The sequence below is a fragment of the Syngnathus typhle genome, linkage group LG15 (assembly GCF_033458585.1).
Source record: "Syngnathus typhle isolate RoL2023-S1 ecotype Sweden linkage group LG15, RoL_Styp_1.0, whole genome shotgun sequence".
Taxonomy (NCBI): Eukaryota; Metazoa; Chordata; class Actinopteri; order Syngnathiformes; family Syngnathidae; genus Syngnathus; species Syngnathus typhle.
In genome coordinates this window covers 2,293,798-2,309,177 of record NC_083752.1, presented here as the reverse complement: position 1 = coordinate 2,309,177, position 15,380 = coordinate 2,293,798, and the positions used below count along the sequence as shown (strand labels likewise).

The 15,380-nt window shown below is 44.4% G+C and overlaps 1 protein-coding gene across 5 annotated transcripts; it reads left to right on the top strand.

The window, feature by feature from the left end:
- Window positions 1-1,296: 1,296 nt before the first annotated feature.
- Window positions 1,297-12,425, top strand: LOC133168226 (glutaredoxin domain-containing cysteine-rich protein 2). 5 transcript variants are annotated; one of them, XM_061299653.1, is made up of 6 exons: window positions 1,297-1,439; window positions 9,101-9,193; window positions 9,610-9,796; window positions 10,076-10,188; window positions 11,111-11,305; window positions 11,714-12,425. In XM_061299653.1, exons 2-6 carry the CDS (start codon window positions 9,137-9,139, stop codon window positions 11,942-11,944), a joined length of 783 nt encoding a protein of 260 aa, XP_061155637.1. In that variant the 5' UTR covers window positions 1,297-1,439; window positions 9,101-9,136; the 3' UTR covers window positions 11,945-12,425. The 5 variants fall into 5 exon arrangements, with proteins under 5 accessions (XP_061155637.1, XP_061155636.1, XP_061155638.1 ...); XM_061299652.1 differs by having other exon boundaries at window positions 1,299-1,439; window positions 9,124-9,193; XM_061299654.1 differs by lacking the exon at window positions 1,297-1,439 and adding an exon at window positions 4,119-7,324 and having other exon boundaries at window positions 9,129-9,193.
- The last annotated feature ends 2,955 nt before the right edge of the window (window positions 12,426-15,380 follow it).

Below are 15,380 nucleotides of genomic sequence, written 5' to 3'. Positions count from 1 at the left end.
GATATGAGTAAATGAAGTATCTCTTTTCTGTCATTAAAACAATAAGTGATCATATCCCTCGGGGATTTGTTTTGAACTATATTTATAGTAAATACAGATCAATGCTACACAAAAAGAAATCATAAATAGTACATATTTGTTGAATGCATTCCTTCCCTTGATGTGTCTTTTGCAGCATTGAGCGCAGAGGCCAATTAGCACACTTATCTCTCCAAGACATTTGTCTTTCTCTTGCCAAGCCTGGCATTGAGCCGCTTTATCTGCCCCTGACATGCACTTCTCCCTCCTTGTCATCTCCCGGCCTTCACTCTCCTCTCTGCATGCCGGCGGCGTGTTGTAATGGAGCAGAGCATTGTCACGCAGCAGTAAGTGTTTGGCTTGTCGACTACTTGTCCTTCGTACTTATGTGTAATTAAACGACGCAAAAAAAAATGTTCTAAATTGTACAGAACTTAGAATTTCAAATTGTTGCAACACAACACAACGAGTTCTTGCCGCTCATCGTTTCGTGTTGTGCAAACGGATGTTCTTTCTTCATGTTAACGCTAGTCTCCGTGTGTGTGTTTAAAATAATTAACATTTGTCAAAAATATATCCACAAATACCAAACTCATGCTAGTGTCATATGCTTGCACGCTAAAAAGAACGAAATCCTGCGATGAACCAATTTCATCGTAATATCTGCTTGCATTGTAGGCCGTCTTTATCGGGGAAGGGCGATGGATGTTTCCCCACAGGAAGTGACACACGCTGGAAGTCAAACAACTTCCCTTACATGAGCGTAGCGGCGCTCACTCAGCCCGGCCTGGGCGTCACCACGACGACCGTCACCACCATCACGCAGACAGGCGGCGACTGGACCAGTGGTCTGTTTGACATCTGCGCAGATAAATGCACATGTACACTCACTCCTCTTCATCTCCATGTTGTCCTACATATAATCCAGGGCCTGAGGTTGTCTTCTTCCCAAGCAGGTGTTGTCGGCGCTGTGGCGCCATGCTGTTTGGACCTGAGGCTCGCAAACCAGTACGGCGAGTGTCTCTGTTTTCCTCTTCTGCCAGGGTCCACCTTCGCCATGAGAGTCGGGTTCAGGGAGCGCTATAAGATACGAGTGCGTGTCATACAGTAAATACAGTCTTCATCATATGTTATATATACGTGTCGATATGAATATGTTCTTGTGGGTTGTGTGCTGTTCTACAGGGGAACATGTGCGACGACTGGACCACCGTGTGTTGCTGTTATTCCCTGGCCGTGTGTCAAATGGCACGGGAGATGAAGTGGCGCACCGGGATTCAGACGTACCACGTGGCCACCGCGCTGGATTGCGCTTGCTCGAACGGGACCGCCGTCGGACCCGATCCCGAATTCCACTCGCGCTCTCAGCAGTGTTGATTCGGAGGGCCCCTGAAGGACGCCTGCTTTGGCCACTTTATTAGGTACACTTTCCTCCTCTTTTGGTTACCTTATTGTCAAAATGTGAGGGACAATTATTATTATTCAGTAATCAAGTGGGCAGTCTACTGTTTAACAAATATATTTTCCATTTCTGAAAGACAAGTACGATAGAAGGGTGCACACAATAAATGTGCAACCTTTACAGCTTTAATCACCTTTCTCTGGTTTTCGTCATAGTTTTCATCAAGTGGGGGGAAAAAAAAAAAAGTTATTATCTATATTATTTTACTGCACGTCCAGAGATATGAGCCTCGTAATCTTTGCAGCCGCTGCCTTGTAATGTTTTATGGATTTTGTAGGTCTGAGCTTTTTTTGATTTTTGTCCCGCACGGCAAAGGTCAGCTGACACATTAAATGTAATTCCTCTCTGGTACATAGCGGGGAGGTAAAGTGTGGATCTGCTGAGCCAATACAGCGGATATAAAAAGTCTGCACACCCTAGTTAAAATACCGAGATTTTGTCGTTTAAAAGTGAGACCAAGACTAATCAAATCTTTTGACATATAGCTTGTAGTAAGTACTGGAGGGAAAAAAACTTTTTGACAAAGGGAAAGACAACAAGAAAAACAATGTAATGGTGTTGCACAAGTGTGCACACCCTTTTATTTTAATTTGGGATGTGTCTGATGGAAAGCTATCATCTTTGGCATCTCCTCTTTAGATATTGCTGTTTATTAAAGAAGTAGCCAGTGATCATGCCAAAAAGAAAAAAAATCTGAAAATGCCAGCCAACGAGCATTCACCGTGTGGGTGTGAAAACATCATTACACAACACAAAGCGGTTGGTTGGGTGCTCAAAGGGCAAACGTGGCCTTTATTACCATCTATTGGACGTGGCTGACTACCTGGCAACTAATTCATACAAAGTTGCATTTCTAACCTCAAAGAAAAGAAAGTTCCCTTTCTGGGAATTCAAAAGGTTGATTGGATTTTGGCCCCGGTAAAAGCAAATATGTTTCTGTGACATCTCAAGGGGGAAAAAGCAAATAATGGCCATGGGGGTGAAAAGTATTTATTTTTATTTTTTATTTTCCCCCCACTTTGGGTAATGCCAGCTGCCCCACTGTGGCTTGGGAACGTTTCCCAGCTCTACTGGCTGTAAAAGGGGATACACACGCCAACCAGGGGGAAGAAAGAAAATGCCCCTTCAAACACCAGGGGGCAGTCTTGCTGCAGATGTTAGTTAAATGCTGTTTTCCAATAATAACTATAGGGCGTGAAGCTGCCCAGAGGGAGTCGTCGGTCCAGTGTGCTGATCTAAGGTCATATCCAGATTCCCCCAGCGGGAGAAGAGGTCAAAATTTGAAGCAGTCCCGGAGCATCTAAAGTCAGCAGGCGGGCCATAAAAGCAGTGCGCTCGTATTACTTGCTGCACTTTCAGCATCAAAACGCACCGATGCATGATGCGCTTATAGAAAACAGCCCTTTGGGGAAATGTGTGGATATGAGGAATCGAGGCTGTATCTCTGTAATGCCATTGCACTCTTTGGCCACTTGCAAACAGATGAAATCAAAATAGGGGGAGGGAGCACATCAGGGCCTCAAGTTGCACACTGAAAAGATGATGAGGTGACAAAGAGGTGTTATGTACACCAAAGTGCCACTCTCGTGTTTTTTTTCCCTCATTTATAAAATGATTCATCAATCCATTTTTCTTTAGCATTCGTCCTCATTGGGGTTGCAAGTGAGCTGGCGTGATTAGGAGTTATGTTATCATTATTCTTAATGACTAAAGCCTACAGTTGGCATTGCTTATGCCGCCAACATTCATGGCGATGCAGTTCTCCTTTGCTGTTTTGAAAACTTGCCACACACACACACAGAGTACAATAAGAAGAAAATCACTCATCCTCCTAGCATTTTCCCCATAAAAAATATCTCCACAATAAGGGTGGCCTGTCAAGGGTTGTGCTCACAAGGACAGCTAGACAAGTACACACACGCACACACACAAGTTAGCTTCTTGAGTGTGCATGTATGCTTTGTAAAGAAAAAAAAAAAGTTTTATTTCTAGCACGACTGTGAAATTAGTCTCGTTCTTGTCATATAATTAAATTTTACATTATGGTATTAAGTCTGATTTTATTTCCTTCTAATTTCAGCCACTCTTAGGCTGACTAATCTTTGTACTGAATATTCCATGTTAGTATGCTCCCCATTCACAGTTGCGTCAGAATAAAGTAGCAGGAAAATGGAGTTCAGTAATGAAGGCGAGGTGCACATTTATCACTTTGATCACTGGGGCCACTCGCTATTCGGTGGAGTATAGAGACACTCACTCCGCACTCTCATATACAGAACCGTATTACTCGTGCAGTGCAAATGGTAGTTTAAGACACCGAGATGAAACTGAGACGGCGATGGGGGGAAACAAGGCGTCATTAGAAAGTATTTTCACACCGAGGACAGCTTCATTGATTTAGGAATCTGTTTTATTTTTTTGGGCTTGCAGTAAATTGACTGAATTGTGCATGATGCAAAGAAATAGGGAAGGTTCCAGCTAGGAAGGGCATTCACATAAACATGTTAAATTTCCATCTAGAAATGGCATCATGTGTTTTGGACCACGTATGAGCATTTGAATAAAGAAAATTGATTTGAGTGAAAGCTGAGTTGCTTGCTCACAGCTAAGCGCTAACTAACACATTTTGTCTCTGCAGCCAAGCTGGAGTCATATGAAGAAAAACCTGGGGGAAAGAAAGTCTCTTTTGAAGGTGCCGTTTCCACTGCTTTCATGTGACGGCTTCAAAGTGAATGTTCCGTGAGGACCATTTGTTGTTCTGCTGCACGGTAAAGGATTGGGTGGCTGGGGGAACCCGTGATGCCGAGGGGCTCTTGTGTTCGGGGATCCTAGAGGTCAACCAAATTTGTTCATTGGTGCAAGCATTTTCTGAACCCACCTAGTCCTTATTCGCCGTGATGAATTGCAGGTAGTTAAAGTTGTCGGCAAGCGGTTTTCCAGTAGCGGCTCAATGATGCGGCGTGTCCCTTATGACCTATGCAAGTCCAAATTGAAATTTTTTTTCTGTGCAAACAAAGATTCTTCCGCTAGCGAGCCTTCAGGACTGAAAAGCGAAAAAAGCAAACCATCCCACAAGCCCAAATGGAAAACATGGTGTTAAGTCAGTGACAGGGCCTCCAGGCAAAAGCAAACACAACCATTTTTACATTTTCCAACATTCATTTTCTCTCATGTCACACATTAAAGGAATATTTTGACAAGGAAAAGAACATTTCCTTTTTTTTTTATCTTCTCCTTCTGCCACACTTTTCAAAAAGAACTCTAGTTCACAGCTAGTTGATGGAGAATTTTTGCTGGGTATGTGAAACATTTTTTTTTTCTTGTACTTTTTAAAAGAATGCACCTTTTCCTCTTTCACTGTCTTAATTGAATATTTTCCTGCTGCATGATTGCACCTTGTTAGCGTTGAGTGTGAAAAACAAAGCCTGCAGGCCATTTGCAATACATCGCACCGCATTAAATGTCCTTGTCACCAGTACCATATGACCTGTGCCTCATATAAGATGTTGGTAAGTGTTGCATACTGCTTTCGTGTCCACCACACACACACACACACACTGCATGTCAAAGGCTTCGGTGAATTCCCAAGCGTCAAATGTGTAGGTGGCGTCCGTAGTGATGGCAAGAGAGTGCAAGAAGTGATGATGAAAGGTCCTCGGAAATGATTTTTTCCATCCCCCCCTGCTGAGGTCCTCTCTTGCTGTCCGTGCCTTGGTCTCGTGTCTGTGTTGGACCGTGGTTGCATATACGGACAGCTGGACAGGACAATAAAAAGCAGGTAATCAACTGATTGGTGGAGACACGGTTGAAGCAACACGTTAGTTAATCTGTCCGTCCATATGTCCAGCACTCGGTCCATCTGTCATTTTATCCACCTGTCTGTCCGTCAAATGATCATATTTGTTGGGCTCTTGATGTAAATTTCCACCTATCCTGATTATGTGTGAGCACAAACATCTGATCTCTTCCAAGTATGCAGAAAGTGAACAAGCCTTTGAAATCTCGAAATAGAAACAAGAACCAAACGGCCTTGCCTTCCCTTCAAAGACGAGCACAGGCTGCGATCACGCAAGCATGTCCAATCTAGCGAGCGAGCTTCTTCAGACGATGACCCGTCACTCAAAGGCAGACGCAAACAATGAAGCGCGGCGAGTAAGCCGACTGGCGGAGGTGTCATTCAGCACCGCTCGTATGCATGAGGCGGAAATTTGTGCGACGCTGACATGCACGGGAAAGGTCACGAAATGAAAGCGTTCCATTCAGATGAAGAACACTTGACTTGCGTGCACCACGATGACCGACAAATAGTCAAAGCGAGCAAATGCGACCAGGCGGCAAAACGCTCTCCAAAAGAGACACTGACTGTGTTCACAATTTGTCAGAACCTAGATCCAATTACAGAGTCTTGTCCTTGATGCTAGCAAACATTATCACGTGAGAGGCACCAATGCCAATCGGGTTTTCAGTTGATCCATTCAACCACCAATCTACCTTTCTATCTCTAAGGCACTTTTGGAAACCCACCCAACTCACCAAATATTGCTCCTTGTCAAATAAATGAGGACACGCATACTGTAAACGGTCTGGTGATCCAGGGCTGATCGGCTATTTTATTAGAGAGATCATGGGAAGCAGAGAAAAAGAATCCCAAGACAGAATGGTGTCGAGACGAAGGAGGCAAGAACGTGACAAAATGACGGATAAGTCAACAAACGGTCATGAGCGTGCAGTGAAGCAGGGTGTTAAAAGTGACAAGCCATCAAGTCAGACAGAGTGAAGAAGAAGACACCCGGTGCATCAAATGGACTGTAAAACAAATGAGATCCAAAGAATCCGCCGCACCTCAGATCTCACATGACAGACAGACGGGGTAGGCGTGTGAGGCCAGTTATTTAAAGCTCTGACATTGTTGCCAACAATGCGGAGCTCAGTGCGTAACGATCTTTGTGCTTTCCAGGTTAGTCGTTTGCTCAAAGTAATTCGTTTTTTTCCATTTGATCCTTTCAAACCAAAAAAAATTATGTTTATCTATGCTGGATGAAGTCATTGCATAAATATCCGATCAAGTCCAAATGTAAGCACCGGGGCTCCTCCTTTTTGATGTAATGTTGAAAAGAGCAAGCAATAATAGCGCACTAAAATAGGCGATGCGGAGTTGCCATGGCAACGGCATTGCGCCATCTTTTGCAGTCCTGAGATGGAGTAGAAGTTAGAATGGAGTGTTTAGGAGAGGACTCGGCACTAGATTGGTATTTGCGTGCATTGAAAAGACACGAGTAGCAGCACCCTTCAGCTAATTGAGCCATCAATCCACCCCCGGCGAAATGCTGGCTTGCTATCTCCCTTCGTTTTTGATTGACAAACGAATTAAGATGATGACGTTTAAATGTTCCACTTCAAAAGTTGCCGTGGAGCAGATTTTTCTTTGAATGGCCCAGCAATCTTGTCGTGGTCTTGGACTTCACTACATATTTTTTTCATTTTTAATAATATAAATCATTCGATCTTGTCAAGACTTCCACTTAACTTCTGTTTTACTTTACCTAACATATTCACGGTGTCGGTGACACGATATCAGACTCTCGAACATCAATCCGCTCTTCATCACTCCTCCCTTTCCTCTCCTTGGTGGCCCTGGTCGTCTCATCCGTCTCCTTTCCCGCTTTCCATTAGTCTTTTCAACTCCCCCTTGGTTCTCACTCAGATCCCCTCCCTGCTGCCACCGAGCAGCCTGAAGGCAGAGTCAGCGTTGGAAGGTGAAGTTTGGTGCAGGGGAGGAGGAGGCCACTTTATTCCTTAAGACCTGCACCATCCAATGATATCCAACAGAAAATGCATTTAAAGGTGACATTGCATGCTTTCACAATTCAGAACATGTCCAAGTGTCTGCAACATGGTTGGATTCCGCTATGTCACAAGTACTTGATGGCTTCATTTCACACTGGACAGACAATTTCAAATTCTGCAAAGAAAACAACGCTCAATATGCAGAGACACTGTCAGACAGATATTGATTTCACAATCAGTTTCTTCAACGACACTGCGGGTGTCTCGCTTTACTCTTGAGAGTAGACCCCAAAGTAGCACAGCAGGGGCCATTTGCCTTTTTATATGCTTTAGACAAAGCCCGGCTGGCCTAGGAGTGGAAATGAGTCACAATGAAGCTTAAAAGCATAGGAGGGAAAAAAAACAAGCCGTGTTGTTATGGAAACGCCTGAGAAAAATACAAGGCTGACTTTATTGTCATTTTACAAGGCACTGTTTAAACCTTTTTGTTATGATCACCTGAGCAAAGAGTTCTGTCACGTTTGGCTTTTGACATTTTGCAAAGAGTGAATACAGCCCAAAGAATAGAAACCAATGCTTCCGTTTTGATGGGAGACGTTTCTTGAGGCGAGACAGTGACACGTATGCACACGCGCACCTGCTGAACTTTAGATGTGCTCAACATGATGAATGGATGAAGCTCACGTTGAATGTTGATCGGGGTGATGGACTCGAAACGTGATGCGCTTGCGTGGACACCATTTTTGCATGAGCGAAAATTCCATGCCGCACGCGGAGCTTTTGTTATAAAAAAAACCCACTCAGCTAAAATGCACTACGCCTTTCTATCAACGTATGTTTTCATTTATACTGACAAAAATGAAGTCAAGTAAGTCCAACGACGAATATTATGGAGCAGCACAATTGACAAGAAATATTTTCAATTACCGTATTTTCCGGACTATAAGGCGCACCGGACTATAAGGCGCACCTTCATTGAATGGCCCATTTTAAAACTTTGTCCTTATATAAGACGCGCCGGACTATAAGGCGCAACTTGAATGCGTCGTGTCAGATTTTTAATCCAAATCAAATCATTTTATCTTTTTTATTTCAACTTCAGACGCAACAAATTACTTTATCATCACAAAATAATGATCCATAGTCTTTTTGATTCATGATTCATAGTCTTCAGCGGGCCACTTATGATTGATTTCATGACACAATTGTTCGGGCCAGTTTAAATTTAGGAATTTGGTCCATATATAAGGCGCACCGTCGGCTTTGGAGAAAATTTTAGGTTTTTAGGTGCGCCTTATAGTCTGCAAAATACGGTATATCAATACTGCATGTTATCATAATACTTGTATATTATCATAGAGTGTAGGTATATCTAATATTAGGCTTGCTGACATATTTACAATATCACACTGACACCCCACTCCATTGACAAGCTGTCCTCTGTTGTGTAACAACTCCCCCCCACACACACACAAGTATTCACACGCACGTGCACACACACACACACTTCTATTCAAGCAGTCATAACTATTTGATGACAGAGCTTCTGGTTTCTTCACCACCCTTTGGCACACCCGATCCAGGCGTGAATAATTTAACGTGCTTACCAATAAAAGTGGACCAATGGTAGATGATTGTTACGCATAGGGGGCACGCCAAACACACACACACACACACACACACACACACACTCGCTCATCCACCAGGAAAATAAGGGCTCAATCCAGCCACCTCAGTTCTTGAGCAGGACTCACGTCCATCCCCGCTGTGCTGTCTTTTGCCGTTGACCACAGCAGGCGGTGACTGCTTAATGCTGACGTTCCCACCTTCTAGACTGACCCGCCTGCTCTCTGCAGCGCAGCAGACGTCATGGAGGAACCCCAGAGAAAAAAGAGTCAGCGACATGAAGGCACCAAGCACGGAAAGGTGAGTTATCTAGAGAGAAGCTGCTTGCGTCGTCGGGCTGTCAAAAGGTGAACACAATGTATTCTGACATCAGTGGCGCTGTGTGCTTCGGGCCCAGAATCAGATGTGCAATGGCTATTTGGCAAATGCTAACGCTTACAATTCAGTAGGCTCTTTTGGGAAGTTAGTTCTCATGTTGACTTTTGGGTTCAAATGTAACTATTGACTTTTCAATGAACTATTCAGTGGATATTGACGTTTTTATATTTGTTTTATTTCCACTCTGTCTTATATAAACGTGCCTGCCTCTCCGTCGACACCCTCCGATCCTATGCTCGCGTCTCCCATAATAGATCAAACCCTCCCGCTTTTCCGGATCATCTTCTGGGCTAGCGAGCAACATCTTGACAGCCCGTACTTTGCTTCCAAACCACCAGGTCAGGTTCAAGCTGGCGTCGTCCTACAGCGGCCGGGTCCTGAAGCACGTGTACGAGGACGGGCAGGAGCTGGACAGCCCTGAGGAGAAGTACCCTCACAGCTTCCTCCCGCACGGCAAGATAGCGCCTAGCCACCTGGAGATGGAGCAGCGGTGCGGCTTTGAGGAGTCTTCATCGGAACGCCAGGGTGGGTTGATAGCTGCTTGACTGTTTGACTTTTGTTTGCTTGGGAAGGCCTCTGCTGGAAAAGTTGTCAGAGCTCCTGCCGGGAAAGTTGAAAGCTTTATCAAAACAAGTCAAGAATAAGGCGATTCAAAAGGATGCGTTCAGACTGTAGCTTCATGTATATTCTTTAAAAACAAAGAATGGGATTGATTGCTAATTGAAGGCCATCATAGCATATGTTGCGTTGGAGGACGAAAGCTGGACAAGCGTGACAACATGTTGTTATTGTGCACCCAACCAGGTGTGGAGCCTCCAACCGGGCTCATTGCCCAGAGAATCAACGTGTACAGAGGCATAGGAGGCGGCTACAAGGCTGCTGCGGGCCACACCAACCAAACAGATGGAGACCCCAAAGTAAGCAGCGGGCTCAGTCGCGACGTGATGTGACTTGGAATGTATTCAACCGCTCACAACAACTCCTGGAACGCTCATAATTGTTTCTCATGAATGTTCCCGTGAGCGTATCTGCACTTGAATCCATCTGTGCTGCTGTTTTGGTTAGCAAGAGCATCGGGCGGTTCAGTCTGTTTGACCTTCAAGCATCCCGAAAAGACCGTTTAGATGATGAAACCCTTAAACCCCATCCTTTAATTCCTCCCATGGTATTTTTTTTTTTAAATATCTCACTATTTCTGCCACATCATCTCATTGGATTCACTGTATGTAAATGACATGAAAGGATTTATAATAGGATTGTAGCACCGCTTGTATTTGTACGTTTGCGTCCCACATAGAAAAAAAACGTAACCCGACAATAATAAACAGCTGATATGATGCTGGGGGGGAGAATAAGCGACAAATCCTTGTGCAATTTAAGTCAATTTCCGTTCGAAGGGAGCAAAAACAATTACGAGCCAACACAAAGTCGACAATGTCAGGAGGCTCGGTGGCTTAGTGTCAGCTTCATCCGCCGCACAAAAAAAAGCCGCGCGCCGGCTCAGACGTGAATTCTTATCCCGTTTATCAGTGAAGGACAGAAATGTGGATTTTATACCTACATGGGCGGACATGACCGCTCGCCTCTCTACTCCCCTTCGCCGTTTTCAAAAGACAGACTCGGCCGGAGCACGGTGCCCCCTTATCTGATTGTCATTTCGCCATGTTTGAAAAAAAATGCAAATGCCTGCAGATATCTCCACCCTGAGAGACAAAGAAGGAAGGAAGATAAGTCATAGGAAGAAGTCTACGACAGCTTTCCCCTATTGCTTTTAATTCTAATCCGTATCAATGTAAATCTCATCAAATCATGGGATGCATAATCTGTCTTTGCTCTCAGTCGGTGTTGGACTTCGGAAAGATCATCATCTACACCAGCAACCTGCGAATCGTACGAGCACCTGCGAGGAAGGCCGACGTTGTACGCCACGGGACGGCGCCCCCCGCCTCTCCGGAGGTTTATCCGCAGGCCCGTGAGCGTGGCAGCAGGAGGCGTGCGAAGGAGGCCGAGCGCAAAGCAACCTCGCAGGCGCAGGTAATGATCCAAAGTATTCTGTCCTGCCAGGAGTATTTATGACCTCCATTTGTGTGTTAGGCTAATCTCGTATTTGCCAGTCTGTCTCATCGTGCGTGCTGCTACACTGCCATCGTTCTCAACCGTCTGTCACTTCTGATTTGTTGCACCGCCAAAACATGACACAAACACTGATCAAGCTTAAATTAAAAATTTTCTTCACCTTGGTGATCAACGCCAGCAAAGATTTGATGACTGGAAGTCGTAACAAGCATATCCTGATTATCCTGAGGTGCATTTCAATTTTTGGAAAAAGCTCAGGGTCGGATTTTGTCAATGTTCAACTTGTTCGATAATCTTCCTTTCCCTTCTATTTCACACCTGACCTAGCTACTTTTTATCTTGTCCCGCCTCCGCCATGTTGTCCAGGAGCCGGCGGGCTGCCAGCTCTGCGGCGGCTCGGGCCGCACACCGTGCTCGCTGTGTCACGGCAGCAAGCTGTCCATGCTGGCCAACCGCTTCAACGAGTCCATCAGCGAGCTGCGCTGCCAGGCTTGCTACCCTCACGGCCTGGAGAGGTGCCAGGCTTGCGCCGGCAAGTCGCCATTTTTGCCCACCGCTCGTACCCGGCAGGGAAGGGGAGGGCCCGCCAGCCAGTAAATGGAAGTGTTTGACGCTCAAGTGTGTGTGTGTCCGGACGAATCCCAAATGTTCATGGCGGGGGTTCAAACGCGAGACATGGCTGAATAGGGGGATTATGACAGCACGCCTGTAAAATACATTTTAATGTGTGCCGTGAATATAATATCCCACTTTGCCAGATCTTATTATTTTGCTGTTCTCCTTAATTAAACACAATTAATCTCTGGGCACCAAAGTCAAACACTGTTGACTTAAATTCAGACAGTTTGTATCAGCAATCAAATGGATGAGTTTTGAAATCATTTTGAAAAATAATACTGATAATTATTCCAGTGTGCACTGGACAGGACTTTTTAAGAGTTTGAATTTAATTCTCAGGATATTGCCAATTCAGATTGTTTGTGTCTGACATTTGAGATTTTTTTAGTAAAGATTGTTGTGAAGGGGTTTCTTTGCCTCAGTATGCTAAGAAGAAAATAATAAAATCATTCAAAATACAGTAGGAGCAATGCGTTATTTTTTTAACCAAGTATTTTTCTCAGCCTACTTTGTTTCAAAAGTTTTCGAACTACTGTCCCAAAGGAGCATCACATGACGCATATATTGACCGAATTGGAAAATAAGGTTAAAAGTAATTGCCGCAAGAAAGCCACACCTTCACGATGCCGCTCGGCATCAGCATCTTCCTACAATCGGATAGCGCCGTTCCCCAGGTGTGGGGTCGGTGCGTTCTCCGTTTTTCTCAAAACAATTTAGCCGGCGCAATCTTCTATTATATGCCCATCTGCTCTCTAAGCAGATAGCAGACACTCAGGGATATTTTGCGGAGGCTGCTGAAATGGCGCTTTTAACGCCCGCGAAGAGAGATGATCGATCAAAGTCGCCGTCTGCACCCACCGCATCCCCAAATGTTGCAAGAGCCTCAAATCCTACCTGAGAAATCACCAACCTCCGAGATGATTACAAACTCCCATCCAGAAAGCCAAAAATTGCAAAATGCTGACTCAATTAGCAGGCCTTGCTTATCGAAATGGCCAAATAATGACAACATTTGACCGAAGCGTTGTCCCTGGCCTTCAAGAATGGACCACTTCTAAAACATAGAAACATCCAGTGAAGCATGAAGCGTGAAGTCACGCTACACTTGAACAGCACAGGCCAAATTGTTGATTCAGCAGGATGAAGCAAATAAAAAAGACGGTGCAGTGAAGACACAAATCGTTTTTCGAGATGATCAAAAGACAAACAGTTGTCATCGGGATGTTATCAATTATGTAAGGTGAGGCTGTATGTCAACAAATGAAGAAGTGAAGATGCTTAATTAAGCAACTCCTAAAGTGAAAGTCCCCGTTGTCGGTTCCTCGGCAGGAGCTCATTTGTACACCATTGTCTACCATTTACTGTGTCAACAGGAAGCTAATTGTTGTTTGCTTTCGGTGGGGACGTGAACGCTTCCCGCCAGCAGGGTATCGCTGATGGCGGTGATGAGGATGGGGGGCGCCGGGAGGGTTAGGGGTCTGCTTTGGCAAGCGGAGAAAAAAAGAATTGCAAGCAAAGTGCCGTGATAGTTATTGTCTACACACTAATGAGAAATTAATTACGCCACAGCTGGCTGTGATGGTTGTAATACCAGAGGGTGATCACAGGGAGCGACGTGCACCATCGGTGAGGCCTGCTTGGGGTTGGAAAGACAAGTTTGTATGGATACATATCTCTTTTTTTTTTTCAGCAATTCTGCAGGTGGAAAAAGATTAACACTGACATAGACTTGTCTGCCTCTTTCCACAATTCCAGCTGGACTAAAGGGCAGCAGAGCATGGAGATTAAATATGTATGCATATTCCGCATCTACAAAGATAGCAGAGATATTTCCTGCAGCCACAGCATGACCCAAGCAAGTGAACTTTCAAGTAACGTGCTGTGAATGGCTATATTTTCCAAATCTGTCTCCTCCGTCTGATGAAGGCGCCCGTTGAGCGATTGATATATCTGAAGAATGCTCATTAATGTTGTTGGTTTTCATTTCGTGAGCGGCAGGCATTGTGAGCACACACGCAGGGGATACATCCCCCCCCCCCCCCCCCCTCTTTTAGTGTCAGCTGCAGCAGCCATGCGTGAAGCCCCCTGTGCCACACAGCGGACGACCTTTCCCGCAAAATATCCGGCACCGCATGTGCGCGTGGGGTCAGCTTGAGGATGTTCAATTAAAACGGACTATTTTGCTAGATGAGGGTGTGAGAAGCGTCGCGCCCTCTGAAGGCACGTGTCATGCCTAATTTGTGTTCCACAGAAAGATGGCCGCAGGGAGGGGCGGCTTTGCATTTGGGAAAAGGAGAAGCTATGCGAGGGGAGAAAAACTAGACCACGGGTAGGCCACTCCAATCCTCGAGAGCCGTCGTCCTGCATGTTCTCTATGTCTCCATATTGCGGCACACTGATTCAAACGGTCAGATAATTAGGCAGGTCTGCAGAAGCTGGATAACAATCCTATCATTTGCTAACCAGAGTTGCCTACCAATGCACTGGAGCATTGCAGAAAAATTACAATTAGCAACTGTTCGTCACCCACAGGCTGCAACGGGAAAAACTTGTATCAGATTTTGAGGCACACGATTTTTTTATTTTAGCCTTTTTTTTTTCAGAGAATCACAAAAAAAATGCACAATATGTGTATGTACACTACCGTTCAAAAGTTTGGGGTCACAAAATTGTTTGGGTGACCCCAAACTTTTGAACGGTAGTGTATATATTTATTTAGATAATTATTTATAGATTATATATATAATCTGTGTAAAAAAATCTTATAATATATATATGTATACTTCATAGATTATATATACCGTAATTTTCGGACTATAAATCGCACCGGAGTATAAATCGCACCAGCCATAAAATGCCCAAAAAAGTAAAAAAAAAAAAACATATATATGTATATAAATCGCTCCTGAGTATAAATTGCCCCCCCACCCAAACTATGAAAAAACCCGCGATTTATAGTCCGAAAATTACGGTAATCTTATACAAATATAAAATATAATTTATAATCTTTAATTCATAATATTTTATTATAATAATATTTACACTACCGTTCAAAAGTTTGGGGTCACCCGAACAATTTTGTGAGCCCAAACTTTTGAACGGTAGTGTATATTTATATCCTGTATTTGTGTGTACAGCTCAAGTACGAATTAAAATGCGATTTGCATGCACAGAACGTTGGCCACTCCATCCATCATGGTGGCTTAGCCAGGTGTGTGAAATCAATTAGTCTAACTAGGGAGGTTGTTTACCAATACTCGTGTAGCGTGCTGGCGCTATGCATTGTTTTGCTTTTTTCCAGGGTACAGCACTCAGATACGGGCTGCGTCGTTTTTCTTTCCAAATTCGAATACAGCCAGGGAGAAGGAGCTGTAATATCTCATCAATCTTACCTGCATGATCGAATGCAGTCAAT

Excerpts from the sequence above, each read along its gene's own strand:
- LOC133168226 (XM_061299650.1), top strand. Across the intron at positions 9,194-9,609 it reads AAGGCACCAAGCACGGAAAG|GTCAGGTTCAAGCTGGCGTC; the intron begins GTGAGTTATCTA and ends CCAAACCACCAG. Across the intron at positions 9,797-10,075 it reads GTCTTCATCGGAACGCCAGG|GTGTGGAGCCTCCAACCGGG; the intron begins GTGGGTTGATAG and ends GCACCCAACCAG.